We start from the raw sequence: 22854 nt of genomic DNA on the forward strand, positions 1-22854 counted from the left end.
AAGCCCCTATTTTTCCTTATTTTGAAAGGAAAATCTTTTATTATGAAATAGATCTTAAAATAATTTAATCATGGGGCTGGAGAGATATCTCAGCAATTAACATCACTGGCTGCTCTTCCAGAGGATCCAGTTTTGATTCCAGAACCCATGTGGCAGCTCACAATGATCTGTAACCCCAGTTTGAGGATCCAAGGGATCTAACACCCTCTTCTAGACTCTGAGATCACTATGTACACATGTAATACACAAATGTACAAGCAGGTTAAAAAAAAAAATCCATACGGTAAATATAAAAATAAGTCTTAAAAAACTAAAAGTTTATTATTTATTATGATTTTTTTAAACCTGCTCTATACCACAGCAGGCTAAATGACCTACCGCCCCCTTCTCCTCTCTTATACCTGGGTGTGCATGTACATGAAGGCCCAAGACAGGTCCAGCAATCATCCTTGGTCGCTATTTCCCTATATTCATTTAAGCAGGGTCTCAGTCTAAACCAGAGCTGGCAGATATGGCTACTCTTCCTAACCAGCTTACTTCTGTGCTCTCTCGGTGGAAAACACCAGGCCCAGTCAACATGCACACGGGGTTCTGGGGCCTAAAACGTCTGAATCATTTCTCCACTGTTTAAATGTGTTGTTTTGTTGTGCTGTATTGTTTGTTTTTTTGGGGCGTATGTATAGCATTTTTGCTTCAAAAGTGTAACTCAACCATCTCACCTTGATTATTTCCACCAACTGATCCACACCACTGTCCCCAGGAAATATTGGTTGTCCTAGCAACAACTCAGCCAACACACAGCCTGCAGACCATACATCTGAAGAAAAACAAAACAAAACAAAACAAAAGAAAGCTTATAACACTATAATTTGAGGTGAAATGTATATTTTATTTTGATCACACAGTATTGGTTATATCCAAATATGACAATAATTTAGTCAGAATCAGTGATGGTTCCATTCCAATAATTGTTAGTTAAAAAAAAAATCTATTCATATGCTTGAACTCTTTTTTTTAAACAAGTAAGTATTTTTATAAGTATTCATCTTTTACAAATCTGTCTTGTGTGTGTGTGAGGGAAAGAAAGGCAGAGACAGACAGACAGAGAGACACACAGTGAGACACATAGAGAGAAACAGGGACTGACCCACTATGTAGCCCCAGGTCGGCTGGAATTCACAAGAGGTCTGCCTGCCCCTGGTTCCTGTGTGCCGGGATTAAAGGCGTGCACATATAAATCTTACACAGCTTTAGGAAGCAAGACCAGGGCTGGAGAGATGGCTCATCCATTAAGAGTACTTGCTGCTCTTACCGAGAACCTAGTTAGATTCCCAGCATCCACATGACGGCTCACAACCATCCATAACTCCAGTTTTAAGAGATTCGATATCCTCTTCTGACCTCCACAGGTACAAAGTATGCATGTGGTATGCACACATATATGCAGGTATATATATGTGTATATGTGGTATATTATATATGCAGGCAAAACACTTATACACATAAATTTTAAAAACTTTAAAAAGCAAGCAATTTAGATCTTAAAAATGGGCCAAATGTTTGTTAGGGTCCCAAAAGCCCTGATTTACATAAATGTTCCATAATGTGTCAGGCAATTTGGCTGTAACTAGTTTAGGTGAGCCTAGCACAACCAAATATCAATCCAGTATCTTATATGTATATATATGTGTATATATATATATATATATATATATATATATATATATATATATATATAGTATGACCAATATCAAACATTTGAATAAGCCACTAATCAATTAGAATATCCAATGACATTCCCAAGGACAAAGGGTTAAAATTTGCTCTTGGGAAACCTTTGAGTTAATAAATATACAAAGAAAGTCACCTTTCATTCCTATAATTCTTCAGTAACATTTAATTTACCCCTCACAGCAACCATAAAAAGTAGGCATAATTAGCAACTCTCTCCATTTCACAGCTCAGACAGAAGAGGACATCTAATGTCAGCCTCAGCTCCCCAACCCGCCCCCAACACACACACAATATATGAAATAAAATAATGTTGTCCCTTATCAAACCTAGCCTACGCTTGCTGGGTTTCTGTCTTGCTATTCAGATCCAGCAGGGCATGGTCTTTGTGCTGACACAGCAATTGTACTAGAATAGGTAAGACAAGGTCAGTGACGATCTCAACTGTCTCTAATCCTTCCATCTTTAGACATCTCCGGTGAAACTTTTAAATGACCAGTGGGATTAAAAATGCTGAACAACTAATGAACTAAACTGTCCGAAAATTAAGTAATGCATATGGTAGGAATTCAAAAATATTATTGCCCTATCAATTACAGTATTAACATTTTAAAAGTAACATTATTAATTAACCAATTTTCTAACTAGGTGTCAGGCTCAGAAGTAAATATTTCAGGAGAACCAGAAAACTAATACAGGGCCCGTGAGATAGCTCAGTAGATAAACATTCTCGCAGTGCAAGCCTGACGACCGCGTTTGATCCACAGAACCCACAGAAGGATGGAGGAGGGGACAGGCTCCACAAAGTTGTCCTCTGACCCCCACGTGCAGGCCTCAGGGCATATGGCTTCCTGCCATTCACCTGTCTCTTTAAATAAAAAAAAACCTACCAAAAGAGTTATAGCACTTACACATTATTTGCAACTTTAAGCTAAAAACAAATGCATTAAAACCAACTACAATACAAAATAGTAAATACTTTTATAACTCTAATGCTAAAAATGCATAAGAATAGAAAAATAAACATTAAATTCTAAAAGGTTAAAAAATTTTAGTTCAATACATTTCTGCAAAAATATATTGCAGCCATGCCCTTTCCATGTCAGAGAAACTGTAAGCGTCAGGGTGCAATTACCGGTTATAAACACTTACTCAGGTTCAGTACTTACCTATACTAGAGGTATAATCAGTGGCTCCAAAGATCAACTCTGGGGCCCTATAGTACCGAGAACAGATATATGAAACATTGGGTTCTCCTCGGACCAGCTGCTTTGCACTAATGAAAAAATAAAAATAAAAAGCAATCCTTAATCCATGCCTTAAAGAAACAATACTCTTATAGTCACACACCATGTTTATCTAAACTGCATACAACACACTTGTAACTGTTTCTTTCCAACGAAAGAAATATACAATTTCATCAAATTGATATGAAAAAAGTGATTTTTAAAGTAAGCATTTGTCAAGTGTTACCTAAGGAACAAAGAGATTAAAAATTACAAAAGGATACACATGTTGATTTTTTCTGGTTCCCTAATTCCTGAATTCTACTTCTGAAATATAAAAATGGTTGCCAGGCATGGTGGTACACACCTTTAATCCCAGCACTCAGTAGGCAGAGACCGCTGAATCTCCGTGAGATGGAGGCCAGCGTGGTCTGCAGTGAGACTGTCTCAAAAATAATAAGTAATTAAATAAACGTAAGGGGCAGGACATTTCAAAGGAGTCTACTCCAGCAGAAGAATGACACTGGATCAGAGTAGACGAACATATCAATACTCCTCACCTACATGCTTTTTAATAAGGGCAAGAAACTGCCCACTGCTTTTAAATTGCACTTCTGACTCAGGATGACCAGCTCAAGGTTTACCCAACCGACCTAAGCATGCTTTCATGTTCTAGTCAGGTTGTAACTGTTTAACCACCTGTTACTAAACAAACTGCAAAAAGACATTCAACTTTAGGGAGAAAACGACTCAGAACCTATCAATTCTATCTCTACTGTGCTGTTTACATATTATTACAACTTTGCTCCTAAAGTACTTTACAGTATACTTAAACACTAAAGCGAATTAGTTAGTATCTCTTGAAATGTCCCTCCAATAACTCCGTTCCCAATCAGCAGGCGCCCTAGGAGATGCCCTGACCGTGGCTGTCGCAGACACAGGAGATAAACATCTGAGGTAAAGGTTCGGGAAAGCAAAGACACAGCATAGCCAGGGGAAAGTGGTCCTTCAACCTTCAAGTCCAGGCTTCCTTCCCTCCATTTACTTTAGTCAACGATGACACTAAACTAATTGTTTTCCCTTCATTAGCAGTCTCAAATTTTAACTTTCTTGGGCCCACATAAAACAACCATTTGCCACCTTAAGAACAGTAGTGTTTTGAGGCTGTCAGAAAATCAAGACCCGTAGCTTTCCGTGTAACTGAAGTGGACTCTTCTGGCTTCAGATGTGCACTTTGGGGGCTTGGGATAGAGCTCCTTGATGGATAAAGTAGCTGCCTAGGATGTGGAGTTTAAACTCCGGCTCCCAAACAAACAGCAGGACATGGTGGCCAGTGCCTTAAGTCCCAGCACTCCACTGGGAGGCAAAGGCAGTGAGTGAGTTTCCAGGACAGCCAGGGCTACAGAGTGAGACCCTGTCTCAAAACCCAAGCAAACAAGGTCCATTTTTAATTGACAAACATATTCTTAAATGTGGTCAGAAATTTCACAGTAAGTCAAAATTATATAACTGAAGGCTCTTACAGCCTGTGAATTCTTCCCCCTCAATGCCGAAGAAGCTAACCTTTTCTTTTGCGAGTGAGAGGTTTTGACTCTCTGCCTTGTGGCCTCACCTAAACACCCCATCCTAGCCCTTCCACCTCCTGCCAGACTTTGTTTCACCTAGTAAAAAACTTTCAAGAAGAGTAAGTCTGTTTGGTTGAGTTTCTGCTACCCTAGTACCTAAGAGCAGGAAGTGTCTCAAGGTCTTCCCTCAGAGTTGGTAGGAATGAGCTACTTCCACACCTGTGAGAGTTCCCTTTCCAACTTCGAAGAAAGCTACTTTCCATCCCAAGAGAACCCCAGTGCTGACACTGCTCTAGCACAGGGACAGAACCCCAGTGCTGACACTGCTCTAGCACAGGGACAGAACCCCAGTGCTGACACTGCTCTAGCACAGGGACAGAACCCCAGTGCTGACACTGCTCTAACATGTGGACAGAACCCCAGTGCTGACACTGCTCTAACACGGGGACAGAACCCCAGTGCTGACACTGCTCTAACACGGGGACAGAACCCCAGTGCTGACACTGCTCTAACATGTGGACAGAACCCCAGTGCTGACACTGCTCTAACACGGGGACAGAACCCCAGTGCTGACACTGCCCTAGCACGGGGAGAGAACCCCAGTGCTGACACTGTTCTAGCACGGGGAGAGAACCCCAGCGCTGACACTGCCCTAGCACGGGGAGAGAACCCCAGTGCTGACACTGCCCTAGCACGGGGACAGAACCCCAGTGCTGACACTGCTCTAGCACGGGGACAGAACCCCAGTGCTGACACTGCCCTAGCACGGGGACAGAACCCCAGTGCTGACACTGCCCTAGCACGGTGACGGTGACGAGAAGAGGAAGCCTACTGCACTTGGTGGCTCTCACAGTACTTAGCAGTCACTTTCCCCAGTAACAAGCCCCACTGACTCGGGCAGCCGTCCGTCCATACGTGAAATGAGCAGCAGTTCCGTTCCAACCATCAACACGAGCTTTGGGTGCTTATTTTCAGCAGCGCCACAGCCAGCAGAGTGAGACACGGGGAGAGGGTTTGTAATTAGGAGACTAAATGGGGATGTCTGAAAGAGGTGCAGGATGAGACTCAGAATGAGTTTACTGACAGAGCAGATTGGTGTCTTCAAGTCCCTCCCTACACCCGTGGGAAATATATCTGATGTTAAAGCCACAGTTTAATCTGACGAAGAAATACAGATACCAGCAGGTACGGGTCAATATATCATCTGTGGTGCTAAACAGAAAAAGAAGAATTCTAACAAGGATGAAAAGACATTAGACAGGACAGAATCCAAGTTACAAAGACAGATGTCTCAGAACAAAAGAGGAGAGGTTCCCCAGTGGCTATTGCAGAATAAGTGTGACGAGCTGTCCTATTATGGACACAAGCTTGACTGCATGTTGGGAGGCTTACAGCCACTGACTTCCAAAAGGGAAAGCATGAAGTTTTTCTGCTAAGAAACAGTGTATGACCAAGAAATCAAACTAAGTATCATTTCTCAAAGTATTACCTCATTTCTGAACTGAGGTTAAAGTGAAATTAAAAGGATATATATAAATGTATAACTTTAATGAAAATGGAGCATATATACAAATTACATAAACTCCAGCAGTACTATAGATCAATGAGAATGCAAGTTTCCCAAGTACATAATAATCCTAAAATGTCCCATTCGAGAGGTGATCATGTATGGACATTATATATCGATTCAGAAATAAGCCGTGTTCGCGCATGCACGTGTTTTACACAATAGTCACACCCAGTATTTTTTTTTTTTTTAAAGCACACTATGCATACAGTACTGAAGTGCAAGTGGCTTTCTTTTTGCATGGGGTTTCACTATGTGGCTTAGGCCAGCCTCAAACTAATGACCTCCCACACCTTAGTCTACTGAGCACGCGGATTATCGGCAGGTGTCACCACAAGCCTGAAGGTAAGTACTCCTATGGAGGCCAGAGGACAACTTGCAGGACCAAGTAAGTTCCAGGGATCAAACTCAAGTTGTCAGTCTTGAGAGCAAGTGCCTTTCCCAAGTGAGCCATCTTGTTGGCCCCTGACTTTTCTCACTTAGTACTTCCTAGATGTCATTCCCTTCCAGTTCAGAAGCTCCCTCATTTTTTCCCTCAGTGGCACGTATAACATCGTATTTGTATATATCATAATTTGTTTGGACATTTTATTGCTACTAGATATTTATAAATAATGTTATATTAAAAATCTCTAAACATACTTAATCTCACAACATGGATATGGAAATAATCCTCAAAAGTTAACTGTAGGATGAAAGGAACACACATTTAGTATTCCATTAGAAATTATCAAAACCATCCTCACAAGGACCTACATTAGTTTATGTTCCTCGAGTGAGGATTATAGGGCCTAGACTACCACTGTAACATATTGAAGAGGATATGAGGGGAGGGAGGTTTGGACGGGGAATGAGTAGGAAAACCAGCTCACCTTCCAAAGTCACAGAGCTTTAATACAGCTGTATCAGGATCCAGCAAGAGGTTCTGCGGTTTAATGTCTCGATGGCAGATTCCAAAGGAATGGATATAGGCTAAACTTCTGAACAGCTGATACATATACAACTGGAATAAACAACAGACATTAATTCAATAACTCTGGTCTCAAACATAGCTGAATCATTATGCAATAAATAAAGTGGCATTCTCAGCAGAACATGTAAAATGCTGATGATTATCAGTACACAGTTTTCCCCAAACAAGTTTCATGTTATTTCTATATAAATTAGAAAATTAAAGTATCATTAAACATGTATTTGTGCTCTCTTCTAGTAATTTAGAAAAGGATCCAGGCATGGCGGCATACAAGCGAGGCAGGAGAAGTCTAAGTTTAAGGCCTACCCGGGCAACTTAGTGAGACCATGTCTCAAACTAAAATTTACAGAGGGCTAGGGATGTAGCTAAGCAGTAGAGCGCTTGCGTAGCATGCACAAAGTCCGGGGTTCAATCCCCTTCACCCACCTTAACATCTCACCTCAAGCCAGCTGGATGGATTTTTTTGTTTTGTTTTGTTTTGTTTTGTTTTTTGAGACAGGGTTTCTCTGTGTAGCTTTGCGCCTTTTCCTGGAACTCACTTGGTAGCCCAGGCTGGCCTCGAACTCACAGAGATCCGCCTGCCTCTGCCTCCCGAGTGCTGGGATTAAAGGCGTGCGCCACCACCGCCCGGCGGATTTTTTACTTAAAACATAGATGAAGAGCTCAAATAGAGAGAGAGACCTTAGGCCATATGGGTGATAGATAGCAGCCTTTAGGATCAGAAGCCAGGTTCATTGTTTTTTCTAGTATCTCAGGCTGTAACAGTATAGTGTCATTTTTAGAATCACTGGTCTTTCTGAAAGGTTAGCCTCCAAAATCATTAACAGAGGCCTAGCCGGGTGGTGGTAGCAGCAGCAGCAGCAGCAGCAGCAGCAGCAGCAGCAGCAGCAGCAGCGCAGACACACCTTTAAACCCAGCACTTGGGAGCCAGAGCCAGGTGGATCTCTGTGAGTTCAAGGCCAGCCTGGTCTACAGAGCGAGCTCCAGGAGAGGCACCCAAACTACAGAAAAACTCTGTCTCGAAAAAACCAAAAAACAAAACAAAACAAAACAAAAAAACACCAAAAAAAAAAAACCAAAAAAAAACCAAAAAAAAAAAAAAACCAAAAAAGAGGCCTAGGAAAACTCACAGGTAGAGTAAGAATATAATCAATTGCCTATTGAGATACCAGTAACTCTGCTAGTAAGTATATTAACATTCTTCAGAATAATGTAGACTTCCAATGCATTTAATAACAGATGCCAGGGGCATCTCTGAGTTCAAGGCCGGCTTGGTCTACAGAGCGAGTTTCAGGACAGCCAGGGCTACACGGAGAAACCCTGCCTTGAAAAACCCAAACAGACAGATGCCACTGACATCACTGGGATGGTAAATCTTAATTGCTAGCTTGACGGTACTTAGAATAACCATGAAAACAACTCTGGACATGTCTGTAAGGGCCTTTCTAGACCGAGAAGGGAAAGCCCATCCTAACTGTGGCCTACATTATTCCATGAGCTAAGTTCCTGAACTGAATAAAAGAAGAAAGGGAGCTCAAGCACCATGTATCCTCGGCACGTGACCCGCTGCCCCATGCTCTCCCACCATGCCCTCCCCACCAGGATGCACCACAGCCTTCACAACTACTGGGCCAAAACAAACCTTTCCTTCCTTGAGTTGCCTTTGTCTGGAATTCCATCAGAAGAACCAGAGAAATTTTTTAAAGCTTTGAAAAAATACTGATGTAACACCTTCAATATTCCATTTGTTCCAAGGCCAATGTTGTGATTCATTCTTTTTCTTTCCTTCCTTCCTTCCTTTCTTATTTACTTACTTATTTTTAATCTTTCCCAGGACATAATCATTGATCCTGCCATCCTCCTGTCTTACTCCAAATTACTGACATTATAGACATGTGCCACTGTATCCAACCAGATTCACTGAAAATTTTTTCTTCGTGCTCACTTTCTGAGCTCTACTCCCCAGCTAATAACATGGAAATAATTGCCGTAATGATTCAAATCATGTGCCGGATGGTGGTGGCACGTCTTTAATCGCAACACTCAGGAGGCAGAGGCAAGCGGATCTCTGTGAGTTCGAGACCAGCCTGGTCTGCAGAGCTAGTTCAAGGGCAGCCAGGGCTACTCAAAAAACAAAAACAAAACAACAAGAAGCTAATAAAAAGATTAAAGGTCAGCTGAAGTACTGACGAAGATACTGTCTTTTTCAACTACAATGCTGGGGACTGGCATTATTAAAGTTCCCAGGAAAGCTACTTGCCTTCAGAGGGGTGATGAAACTGGACATGTTAACAGTACATGTTTAATGTTAATTTGAAATCTAGCTACACAAGTTAAAACCTTCTTCAAAATGAAGCATGACAAAAATGTATATGTAAGATCTTCAATGTCAGCATTTTAAAATTAAATTAGAAGTAAAGCATTTAGGTTATCAAACTTTTTAAGATGTTGTCATTCTATTATTATATCATTGCTCATTTACAGAATCAATTTGTAAGTTCCAAAGCTTACACTGGGAGCTAAATTCATTATCACCAACAAAAAGATCTATAACCAAGTGAGTTCACAGATATCAATTTACCAAAACAAAACAAAACAAAAACAAAAACAAAAACAAACAAACACCAAAACCTGTTTCAGGATAATAATATTTAGATTAACAAAAATCAGTGAAAGAAGTTTTTTCCCAAAAGATGTCCTCAGCAGTTTAAGGCTAATTTAAAAATATCTCTTCCATCACTGTTCTTTTTATTTTGCTTTGAAAAGTCAAGTTTAAGAATGAAATGAGACTTGCATCTTTTTTTGTTTTGTTTTGTTTTGTTTTTGCTTTGGTCTACTTTATAAAAATGTGCTTTTAAGAAGAAAGTTGCAAGGCTTCCTGCACTACAATGAGCAAAAGAACAGCATCAAAAACAACCAACACTGTGCCAGGCACTAGCCTAAGGCTGCATGCAGAATTTCACTTACTCCTCACAATAACCTCATGTAATCAACATCTTCTTATCCTTTGAAATATAAAGTAAGTATGGCAGGAGAGATGAACTTGGCTAATATCACCTTGCAATTTCTATAGTAGCTTGGGTAATTAGTCTTTTATTTATCTTTATTTGCCACATTAAAAAGTTTCTTTTAGATTTATGTGTATGAGAGGTTTGCTTGCATAATGGTGAACATTCATACAGGCAAACAAACCACTCATACACATAAAATATCTTTGCTGGGGCGTGGTGGTGTACATCTTTAGTCCCAGCTCTCAGCTGGCAGAGACTGAGAGATCTTTGTGAGTTCAAGGCCAGCCTGATCTACAATGTCTTTAAAGGGGGGGGGGGGATGGGTTAAGAGGAAGGAAGGAAGGAAGGAAGGAAGGAAAGGAGGGAGGGAGGGAGGGAGGCAGGAAGGGAGGGAAGAGATTGATTCCTAGAAACTCTCATATGGGCTGGGGATGTATGTAGGTCAGTAATGGGGTGCTCGTCTAGCATGTGAAAGGACCTAGGTTCAATTCCGCATTCTACTGCCAGAAACAAAACCCCAAATAACAAAGACTGTCTGATATGTAATATATTTATTCAACATCAAGTAACACATTCTCCAACTGTTTTCTTAACTGTTACAGTTGCTCTATAAGAAACATTTTTACATGAGAGGAAGTTGTGGATGTATGTACCCAGTTTGAACAGTTATAAGTTCTCCCATCTAACTCAAATCCAACATCTTCTTTTGTGTGCAACAATATCTATTTAAGAAAAACATCACAGTGGGAGAGCGGACGAGAAGAACAAAGTATAACGCCATACATATGAAAATGGCCTACTACTCTGAATGCTAACTTAAAAAGCTAATAAAAGTGCCAAATAACAATGAAAATACATCCAGCTCTCTATGAATTTACACAATGTCCTTTAACAGGTTTTTTTTTTTTTTTTTTTTTAGTTAAAAAAAAAAAACTTTTAAAAATGGCATCTCCATATTGCTAACTTCCGAGAACCTGCTAGCAAACCTGTAAACTGCTAGCAAACCTGTAAAGGACAGAAAGAGGAAGTCAATCCTGTTCTGGGAAAAATCTGGACCCATTCTGGAATTACAGCCTGCATGCTCTTAACTCATGAACAATCTTCCCCTTCATTAAAGTTTGGCCATAAACTGATTCACTCAGGATCGCTGTGAGGAGGGCAGCCCCTGCAGAAGCCGGATTTCCTCTCGAGTGGATCCATCCTCTCTCCTTTAAGTCAGGTACACCCCGCCCCCACCCCTGCTCTAAATCATTTTCAGTTGAAGATGGTGGTGCTAGGACTGTCACTTCAAGACAGCTCTCTGACAAGGTGCCATAAAGTAAGTTAGTAGTTATATTGCTGCCATTGAGAAATAGAAAAAAAATATTCCAACAACTCCCTGGTGACGGCACAGATAATAAAAATCGTTTCTAACTGGATTCAGTAATTCATACTTAGGATCCCAGCACTCAGGAGGCTGGATGAAGCAGGAGGATTGCTACAAGTACCGAAAGTTCTAGGCCCGTCTGAGCTCAGGTAAGACCCTGTCTACCCCTCCCCATCTCAACCGTAAAAAGAAGAAAAATATGTTTCTAATCATCTACCACAACAGTAATTAGGATTCTACTACATAAATTCCTAGCTACTTTGACATTAGTTCCATATTTTTATTAGTAGTACTATTAGATGCCAAAAACTAAATGTCTGCTTATGTTTAAAACTGACAAGTTTAAATTTCTACAATGAATGTAATCAATACATCTACAAATGGTAATAGAGCATTAAAATGAATGTATCAGTAACTGCACATTTACTTAGTAGGTTCCTGCTTTGGTGTGTGGCACAATGAAGAAGACATCCATCTAAACTAAACTGATGTTAGGGGCTGGGAGACATCTCACCGGATCAGAGCACTTGCTGTGCAAACAGGACAACCTCAGTTTGGCTCTCCAGCACCCATGTAAAAAGTTGGGAACTAGCTGCACTTGGCTGTCACTCCAGCACTGGGTGGGAAGGGAGACCCAGACAAGCCCAAAGCATGAGCTTATTTATGTGAGGTTCAGTAAGAGACCTTCTCAAGGCAAGGGGAGGGGGGGAGGGCTACAGACGAGGAAGCACATCCTCCTCCTCCTCCTCCTCCTCCTCCTCCTCCTCCTCCTCCTCCTCCTCCTCCTCTGGCCGTCACTTGTGCCTCACCCCGCACCACACACACAAAGTGCTACGGCTATCACAATTAAAATCCCTAACTATGAAAGTTTTACTGTATCTTCTCAGAATAGCTATTTCAATTAATTGATCTCATGTGCATGTGCACGCAACATGGTATGCCTGAGATAGGGCACACAAGACCTAGCATGTCTGTGGAGGGGTAGAGGGCAGCTTCACAGAGTTGGTTCTCTTCTACCTTCAGGTAGGTCCCAGGAATAGAACTCAAGCGACCAGGCTTGCACAGCAAGCCCTTTCATCTACTGCAGGGTAACGAAAGCTTTAAAACCAAGTAAGAACCTAACGCAATCTAGAGTTTGCTGCTTTTCCGAGGAGTAAACGCAGTATGGTTGAGCTGAAACAAACCTGATACTCTGCATGGCTCCCATGAGATGTTTGTAAACTGGAAGCTGTTCCGTGGCTACGTACCTTGACATAGATCACAGGGAGTGTCTGTTTGGCTCGACTATAGTGTCTGGCAACTCTGTACACTGTTTCGGGAACATAGTCCAGCACCAGATTAAGGTAGACCTCATCTTTCTGAAAGAGAACCAAGCAACAACAACAGAAAACACAGATTAGAAACTGATCTTAAGTATTCAAATTAGAGTAAATTCTCCATACATTCACGCATTTGAAAGAAAAGTTTCATATGGTTAATTTTCATTACACAAAAACTTCTGAATAACCAGACTTGTACAGATGCATCTACTACACTTTATAATCCCAGTACTGTTAAGAGCCCCATCACAGTGCTTATGCATGTATTATACTAGTTTAACTTTTATTATTTTCTAGACTGAAAAAAAACAATGTCTCCATCCTATCAGGAAAAACAGCTTGCTGACAGCGTCAAGTTGAAAGTCAAGAAGCCCTGCTGCTGATTTTGTGTATAGTCACAGTCTGCCCCACACAAGTACTCTGTTTGCCCAACAGTCTAAACTTTGTAGAATAATCACTAATACACGAAACAAAACTTATGGCAATGAGATCATAGTCACAAGCCTATCAATGGTCTGGTGTGTCAGTTTCTTTTTTTAGCAGGACAGGTGTTCTATGTCAGTCAAGAGCAAAAAAGAGAACAAAGCACTAGCCACAGGGGTTCTCTGAACAGCACCAGTTAGGTAAACGGAGGCAGAAAACAGAGCTGAGGATTACTACTGGCTACTGAATGGCGAAAGTGCCAACCAATGTGGACTTCAGCGTCAGGGCTTCTGGAGGAAGGTAGGTCAGGTGTAAATTACCCAGTGTAACTCAGTCCTCCACTCCCCCTCTTTTTGACTAACATGAAGTGTAACTTGTTATCTTTTTAAATGAAGTATGAAAACAGCAGAGAAAACACTATATTCAAGATAGGAGTTCATGAATCCCACAGAGCTCAAGAAACCAAGCCCCTTCTGTTTTCTCTCCCCTTTGGTGGTCTTCCTCTTCCTCAGCCAACTGGAATCCCAAGGCTTGTCACTCTCCCCGGCACAAGGCTAAGCACACAATGGGACCAGCCTGCTGACTGTCTTCACAAACAATGGTTAACTACAACACAGCTACACCCACCAAGTCAACACTGCCCTCTGCTGTTTGGGGATAAGATGACAGAGTTAAGTAGTTGTGACAGTGACGGGGGATTTGCAAAACTAAAAGCATTAAAGAAAAAGTGTGTGTTTTTCATAACCCTGGTGATATTTACCTTTATGTGGTGTAGCCTGAACTCAAAAGCAACACGGTTACAAAGAAACCTTAATTGTGCTGACTGGTCTCATTAAAATCACCATCAATAAATTAAGTGGAGTTGAGGGGAGAGATAGATTCTATCCTGCTTTTAATACTTAAAAGTCACTGTTAAGAATGTGGGGTTCAGGCTAGGTGTGGTGGCGCACGCCTTTAAACCCAGCAAGCGGATCACTGAGGCCAAGCCAATCAGGGATAAACAGGGAGCCCTGCATTGAAAGAAGGGAGCGATGGGGCTCTCAGTTCCAAGGTGCGTAGACAGTAGAAACAGGAAGAAACCAAACAGTTCATTTATTGATTCTGACCAGACAGTCCTCAAGATTGTTCTCACAGAACTTGTGGTAGAGACAGGAAGGGAAAAGCTGGCGAGTGACGCAAAGTCAGGCGATGCAAGGTCACTGCTGTCAGGCTCTTTGTCCTGTGTTTTTATTGGTTAAAGGAGATCCAAATGCATTTGTATATTGAGATAAAGGTGAAATTATAAAGGTAAACTGGTAAAACAAGGTTCTAGAGCAGAGGTCCTCAACCTGTGGATCGAGACCCTTTCGGGTCAGTTTGTAATGATGAAAACACATCCCGTGTATCAGATATTCACGCTACAATTCCTAACGGTAGCAAGATTACAGTTAGGCAGTAGCAGTGAAAATAATTTTATGGTTGGGGGTCACTGCAGCACAAGGAACTGCATTAAATGGCTAAAGCAGTAGGAAGGTTGAGAACCACTGCTCTAGAACATCGCGAGACGGAAACAAGAACATGGAAGTGAACAGTATAGTAAAATTTCAAAACGCTCTGAAGTCTGAAACATTCGGAGTAGCAACGTGACATTACAAACACCATCTCACACGACAGGCTGCTCACAGGGAGGCGGGTAAGCAGGATGGTGTGTGCTCTCCAGCCACGTAGGAGGGCGAAGCTGAAAGACAAGTAGTTCAGGACTTGAGGCTAGCCAGGGAAACACGCAGCAAGACCCTTCCTCAAACTCCGAAAGGAGAGGGAGAGACAGCTCGGTGGTCCGGAACACACTTGTTCTGGGTTTGATTCCCAGCATCCACACAGCAGCTCACAACTGCCGACATGTCACTCCAGTTCAAGGAGGTCCAACACTCTTTTCTGGCCTTCCAAGCTCCAGGCACACAAGTGGTGCACAGGAGACATACACGCAAAACACCCATATACATCAAATAAAATTTAAACTAAAAACCAGAAAACAGAACTAAAAAATAAACACCACCAGCAAACAACAACCCAAAAAGCACAGAAAACACTGATGTACTGAAATTTTGTATAAAATTAATGTCAGATTGCATGTTTGAGGTACATGTGAAACATAAATGCATTTTGTGTTTAGACTCAGAGGCCATTCTCAAGACATCACACTATGTAATATTCGAAAGTCTTAAAAATTCCAACATCTAACACTCCTGGGTCCCAAAGCTCAAATAAGAGAAATTCAAGCTGTATAAGGAGGACCCAGGCATGGTGGACCTCAGGACTTAGAAGGATTGGTAACATATGTAAACCTTTATCTAAAAGATTATGGGCTACACAGATTGTTAAGCAGTTAAGAGCACTTGTTCTTGCAAAGGACCCAAGTTCAATTCCTAGCACCCACATGGTGGCTCACAAACATCCATAACCCCACTTCTGGGGGGGTCCAACAGATAGGCATATGGTACAAATATATGCACTCAGGCAAAATATTCATACTTATATTATAAAATAAAATTTTTGTTTTTGTTTTTTTTTTCAGACATGGTTTCTTTGTGTAGCTTTGCGCCTTTCCTGGAACTCACTTGGTAGCCCAGGCTAACTTGAAACTCACAGAGATCCGCCTGTCTCTGCCTCCCGAGTGCTGGGATTAAAGGCGTGTGTCACGACCACCTGGCTCATAAAATAAAAATCTTAAAAGAAACTGCAAAATAAAATATTACTAAACTCAAAAGTTCCTGATTCTAAAAGTCTTTGACAAAGTTTATCACGATACACTTATCAGCAACCCAGAACTGGGGATAACACCAGGTTACAGGTATAGCATTTGCTAATGATGCACTAAGAAGGAAGAACAAAAATTAAGGATGAATGCTGAATGCTCAATGGAGGCTTCTAGCTGTAAGGGTCCAAGTTTGTCCTTCATAGATGTAATGGTTTAGATCAGGACTTTTTTTTGGGGGGGGGGTGTTTCAAGACAGGGTTTCTCTGTGGAACAGCTCTGGCTGTCCTGGAATTCATTTTGTAAACCAGGCTGGCCTCGAACTCAGAGATCTGCCTGCCTCTGCCTCTCAAGTGCTGGAATTAAAAGTGTGTGCTGCCGCCGCCGCCACCGCCACGCAGCAAGATCAGGGCTTTTCAATGTTTACTTTTTATTATATCACTGGGATCTCCAATGTCCCCCACTGACTCACGGACTGTATTGGGAGATGGGGAACTTTAGGAAGTGGACTAAGATGGAGGAGGCAGGTCACTGGGGAGCACCTTTAAAGGGTATACCTTATCCCTGCTTCTTTGCACGCCACTGCACATTACAAAATGCACTCAGTTCATCTCCGAAAGTCTCCACTGCATAACATCTCTAGCATTGCTGAAAAGTCCAAATCTAGTCTCCTGACACTCAAACTATTAGCTATGAGCTCTGTAAAACAAAAATAAGTTACATATTTTCAATACACAATAGTGGGACAAGCAAGGGTTAATATCCCTGTTGCAAGAGGAAGAATAGTACAAAACCAAATCCAAACAAAGTCAGGATTAAATCTTAGTCCTAGGATACTCACCCCCCACCCCCTTCTCCCACCACACCTTGCCACAAAGATATTTTCAGGTTGTTAAGGGTCTCACCAAAACTGACAACCTGAAAATACCAGCTGACACTGGCCCAAACCTCTTAAATTGTGAGTAGAAATAATTTACTTTAAATTGTTTTCCTTGGGTATTTTTGTCACACCAGTGTTTTGAAAGTTGACTAACACCATGTATGATTTCATTCATTGGAATTTGAAGAAACAAATGCCTACAATGGTTAAGTAACAAATGTGGGTGGTAAATCCATTTAAGACTTGACTAAACACATTCATAAACAATTCCCAAAATGCACAAACCAAATACAAGCACCAGGAGACAGACCTGAAGGTCAGCCCGCAGTGTCTCGTTTTACCCAGCCATTTAAGACTGACACCACCAGGAAGAATGGCTGAAAATGGACGGCAAGTTCAGACTGTAAGACCTATAATAGGCCAGACTGATCCACTGAACTCTGAACGTGAAATTGAACCAAATGTTGTGGTAACATACTGTGTACCCTAGTAAACATGCCTGAGGACCAGAGGGTAGAGCCAGCCACTAGATTAGACATAGAGGTCAGGCAGTGGTGACACACACCTTTAATCCTATCACTCAGGAGGCAGAAATCCATCTGGATCTCTGTGAGTTCAAGGCCACACTGGAAACAGAGATAGGCAGTGGTGGCACACACCTTTAATCCCAGTACTGGGAAGCGCACACACCTTTAATCCCAGGAAGTGATGTCTGGGCAGAGAAAGATATATAAGGCATGAGGAAACAGGAACTTACTCTCTTTAGGCTGAGAATTTCAAAGAAGTAAAAACTAGTAGACGACTGTTCTGCTTCTCTGATCTTTCAGCTTTCACCCTGATATCTGGCTCTGGGTTTTTTTTGTTTTGTTTTGTTTTTTATTAAAAGACCATCTAAGATTCAAACAACAAAGTGGAAAGCCTTATAATCAAAGTTCAGAGCATCAATATACAAAGACAGACCAGACCAAATCCAGCTCAAACCGGACAGTCCCCTGGAAAGTAAATGACAGGTGTAACTGAACACTCGAGACTTAGCTTAAGTGCTATGCTCGGATCAATGAGGATAATTCCACTCTGCTCTGACAGTTCAGGCCTCGTTACAAGGACTGACAAAATCCTTTTTTAGGCAGCATGGTTCAACAAAGCAGAATACACCAAAGAGAGGTAAATAAAATAAAATAAAATTGGAGGGTCAACACTCCAATTTATTATACTATGAGAAACATGGAGCTGAAATAAGAGTTTTTGTTAAATTCATAAATGTTTCCATGTAAATTAGATAACCATGGTATTAACCCATGAGAGTATTCAACCCCAGAAAACATGTAGAGAAAAGTGATATTCCACATTCTCAAAGTCATTTTCTGTAAAGACTATTCAGGTGACTCATATTTATGATGATATTTCAAAGAGAGCCCAGGATTCTATACTTCTGGCACTTGTAATTTTCTCAAACTCAGGTTTACTAGAATCTCAAAACAATCTCCTTTGAATTGCCAGAAAATTATGTAAATTTCAGGCTAATGACAAAAATACAACACAGAAAGAATATGGCTTCAACTGCAGAAGCTCACTAGCACAACAAATCACCAACCTCAGAGCTGCTTCCAAGCCTCCAACAACCTTAGGACCAATGCTACAGAGTCTGTGAAATACATCTCCTATACAAAGTGGATCTTACTGAGAAACTGCCCACGCTTACATAATGGGTACTTTATGGAGCATTTCTCCACAGCGGCTCAGTTTCCCAGTTTATCACTGTTCCCTGATCACTGACATTCGGTCCTCTCTGGATGCTGTATTTAAGCCACACAACTCGGACATTTAAATGGCATGGTTTAATACCACCTAGCAGCAGCCGCAGCCGCAGCAGGGACAATGTAAAACAGATAGTATTAAGATGCTCCTGTCCCCAGTTGACTGGTAAGGTCAAGGAAAATGGCTTGAGGCCGAAGCTTTAAATAGACACAATATCATTGTAAATGTTCATGGGAAGCAGCGCAGCATATGGGAGTTTAGTGATAAGACATCCAACCCAGCAATCATGGCAGCCCTGCACACTCAGAACTGGTGATAGCAAAAAGTCGTAAGCAGTTGTCTCTCCTCTGATGGTTACAGGGCTCGCACGAGACAGGCACTAGAGCAACAGTAAGGATTAATGGACAATCTTTTTGCTTGGGAAGCTGTTCAAGGAAGCTGTTCAAGGACATGCAAAAAGGAAGATACTGTGGTCTGAATGAGCGTGGTCTGAATGAGCAATGTCCCTCATAGGCTGGTGTGTTTGAACACTTGGTCCCCAGCTGGTGGGACAGTTTAGGAAAGTTATGGAATCTTTAGGAGGTGGAGCCCTGGTGGAGGAAGCACTTCACCTGAGGCCGGCTGAGTTTGGAGGTTTAGCAGACTGAGTCCTCTCTCTATGTCTCTCTCCTCTTTCTCTCCTCCCTCTCTCTCTCTCTCTCTCTCTCTCTCTCTCTCTCTCTCTCTCTCTCTCTCTCTCTCTCTCTCTCTCTCTCCCTCTCTCTCTGTTTCCTGTGTGCAGATGAAATGTAATCCCTTTGCTTCCTACATTCCAGCCCGCCTCCTACCGCTAACACCTTCCTGGCCATTGGGGATGGCTCCCCCTCTAGAACTGTAAGTCAAAACAAACAGTTTCTCCTCTAGCTGCTTTTCCCAGGGTATTCTACAACAGCACAGAAAGGAAACGAACACAGAAGCATCTAACAAAGAAATAGGACAAACATTGAAAAATAAATATCAAAATTACCAAAAATTGTGTGTGGGGAAAAATGAACTTGTAAGTAAACCTTGAAGGATGGAGCAGCTCTAAGACATTAAGAAAGGACACACCTTTAATCCCCAAACCCAGGAGCCAGAGGCAGGAGAATCTCTGAGAATTTGAGGCTGGCCTGGTCTACAGAGCTGGAGAAACCCATCTCAAAAAACAACAACAACAACCAAAAAGGATATTAAGGGGGGGAAAGATCAATTTGATTATATACAAATACAAAAATCATGTTACTTAAACATAAACCAAAACACACAGACCATGCCTCCCCCACCCCCCAAATGATTATTTTGGGGACAGGGATCCCTACTACACATGACAAAGGATCATATAATTAATTTTTATTTAAAGTATTGACTTACAGATGATAAGAAAAAAAACAAGTATCGAAATGGAAGAAAAATGCTCAACTTCACTCATAATTACAGTAAAAAAATAAAAATACAACAAGCTACAATTCTTCTCTTCTCAAATGAGAAAGGAAAATTCAATTTCAGAAAATGAGGTATTAGACAAAGTCACTGTCTCATATGCACCACCACATGCCCTGTAAGTGCAAGCTCCTGGAACCTTCTGAGAAGTCAGTGAGTTAGTACACTCAAGCAAAGGTGAAGCCCAGAGAACCAACTGTGACTCAGCAACGTCATTTCTTGGAACTGTACAGTCAAACTACTGTGTGCATATGTGTGTGGTACTCTTAGGTATGGACAAGATGATATATTTATGAAGAGTAAGGAATTAGGAATAATCTACATGCCTTGTCTTAGATTTTGCCTATGGGATAGAGTCTACCATCAAAGGCAATTTCGGGGAGGAATGAGTTTATTTCAGCTTCCAACTGTCAGGTCACACTCCATCACTGAGGAAGTCAGGGCAGGATTCAAGGCCAGAACCCGACGCCGAGACCATGGAGAAACGCTGCTTCCTGCCAAGTATGGTTTGTTTTGCCTGCTTTCTTGTACAGTGAAGGACTACTTGCCCAGGGCTGGAACTACCCACAGTGGGCTGGGCCCTCCCACATCACTCATTAACTAAGAAATGCTTCTCAGACTTGCCTATAGGCCAATCTTATGGAGGCGTTTTTCAATGGAAAGTCTCTCTTCCCAAATGATTCCAGCTTGGGTCAAGCTGACAAAAATTAACCAACACATACGGTTATTAACTATAAAAAAAACCTGAGTAAATTCTAACCACATTAGACTGATTTTTTTCTCTGTAACAAAGCTTATAACACTGTCACATTCCTAGTGGCACAGTTACAATTAAACTTTTTATAAAGAAGAAAATTCTCAGAAATACTTTAAAAATCATAATACTTTAGAAGAAGAAAGTTTATATTATTTTCTTTGATAATTTAAAATATTGTTTTATAATGTGTTAGTATAGTGCTACTAATTTATTGTGTTTGCTGTTTTAAAATGATGTACCCATTATACTACTTAGTACAGCCTGGAGCCACTACAGTTGGAAGCCTCTACTTACTCATCTTTTATAACTAGCAAAACAATTTCTCAGAGCAGTACAAGAGCAAAGTGTAGAATGTAGTGACTGAGAAGGTCTGAGAGACAAGGAAGGACAAAGGACTTCTGGGACAGCAGATTGAGAATCTCAGGAGATTTTGTTCCTCAAATATGAACACCTAACTGGTAAAACAATTTAGTATATGGAAACTGTTCTATGGACATATAGCAAATGAAAAAAACAGTTAAGAAATTCGGATAAACCTTGATCAGTCAACTAGGATTCATTGTGATGTCAGAGCAATGATGCCCTGACTAGACAGAGCATTGTAAATCCAGAGCAGCAAGAACAGGTCTGTAGAGCGTCACATGTTGATAAGAGGGTCAATCCATCAAGATGGAACAGTTCCACACCTATGTACAAGCAAAGGAAAGAGCCACAAACATACTAAGCAAACACTGATGTAAAAAAAGGAGAATGAGTTGCTCAGGAACTGCTGGAAATTGTAATATACCACCCTCCATAATGAAGAGAACTTGAGCGCTGCAGACCAAATGCACTAACACCTCATCCTACACGGCAATACACATTCTTCCCAAGCATGTGTGGGGCATTACACATGACAGACCATGGTAAGCCACAAAACAAAATTCAGTGAGTTTAAAAGGAGTAAAATCATATGAAATCCCTTCTCCAGCCACAATGGATACTAGCCATCAAAGACAGGAGGAGGAGGGTTGGCACGATGGCTCAATGTTAAGAAAGATGCTTGGCACCAAGTATGATGACCTGAGTTCAGTCCTGGAACACATGGTGGAAGGAGAGAACTAACTCCCACAAGTTGTTCTCTGACCTCTACACTCAGGCTGTGATGCACGCGCGCACACACACATGCATGCACTCGCCTCCCACTCCCACCCCCCTCAACACCACCTCATCCCCGCTTGAGACTTAAGGGAAAAAAAGCAAACTAAATGTAAAGCAATTTTAAATATTTAAGTAGAGATAAAAAGAATAGAGAATAGACAAGTACAGACTCAATAAAAACAGAACCTGAGTTGGGGGAGAGGGTGTGTGGCATACATGTGCAGTGTAGGGAGGCCAGAGGACAGCCTGCATCTCTAGCAGTCCAGCCTAGTTGGCCAGGGACCTCAAGAACCTATCTGTGCCCAACTGCATAAATGTGGATTTGAAGGACTAACTCAGGTCCTTACAAGCACTCCCCAGTCTAAGCTTTGGGTATTCGCTCTCCCACCCCATTAGAAAAATTAAAACACTTTTAAGCTAAAGTAACAAAGAAAAAAGAAAAGAATTGAAAAATTAAAAACAAACAAGTAAATAATAGCTGGGCAGTGGTAGCACTTGCCTTTAATCCCAGCACTCGGGAGGCAGAGGCAGGCGGATCTCTGTGAGTTCGAGGCCAACCTGGACTACAAAGCGAGTTCCAGACTGGAAACTACCCCCACCCCCACCCAAAAGAAAGTTAGAAAAAACTACTGATAAAAAGGACTGTAACCACATACTACAAACAATGCTATCAAATAAGATAGCCTGCATGAAATGGAGCATTTCTCTTGAAGTATAAAAATTACTAAATTAACTCAAGATAAATTAATGAACTTCTAACACAGGATTGAATAAATAATTAAAAACTTCCTAACAGGATAAATTTCAGGTCAGATGAGGTCAACAGTAACTTCTGAAAACCAGATGCAGAAGAAATTAACAAGAGTACAAAACTCCCTAAATGCAAAAGAGGAAACTGAGTGTAGTATCTTGAGTCTGTGGAATGCTACTCAGTAGACGGAGGCAG

The 22854-nt window shown here is 41.4% G+C and overlaps 1 protein-coding gene across 3 annotated transcripts in view; it reads right to left on the reverse strand.

The window, feature by feature from the left end:
• Nucleotides 1–22854, reverse strand: part of Gsk3b (glycogen synthase kinase 3 beta) — a 155296-nt gene that overhangs the window by 44035 nt on the left and 88407 nt on the right. For all 3 annotated transcript variants that reach the window (XM_059277674.1, XM_059277675.1, XM_059277676.1), the window contains exons 4-7: nucleotides 12687–12797; nucleotides 6962–7092; nucleotides 2901–3007; nucleotides 720–817 (exon numbers count right to left, since the gene is read on the reverse strand). In XM_059277674.1, coding sequence (XP_059133657.1) covers nucleotides 720–817; nucleotides 2901–3007; nucleotides 6962–7092; nucleotides 12687–12797 — 447 coding nt within the window. The remainder of the gene's footprint in view (nucleotides 1–719; nucleotides 818–2900; nucleotides 3008–6961; nucleotides 7093–12686; nucleotides 12798–22854) is intronic.

Source organism: Peromyscus eremicus, chromosome 12 (genome assembly GCF_949786415.1).
Source record: "Peromyscus eremicus chromosome 12, PerEre_H2_v1, whole genome shotgun sequence".
Taxonomy (NCBI): Eukaryota; Metazoa; Chordata; class Mammalia; order Rodentia; family Cricetidae; genus Peromyscus; species Peromyscus eremicus.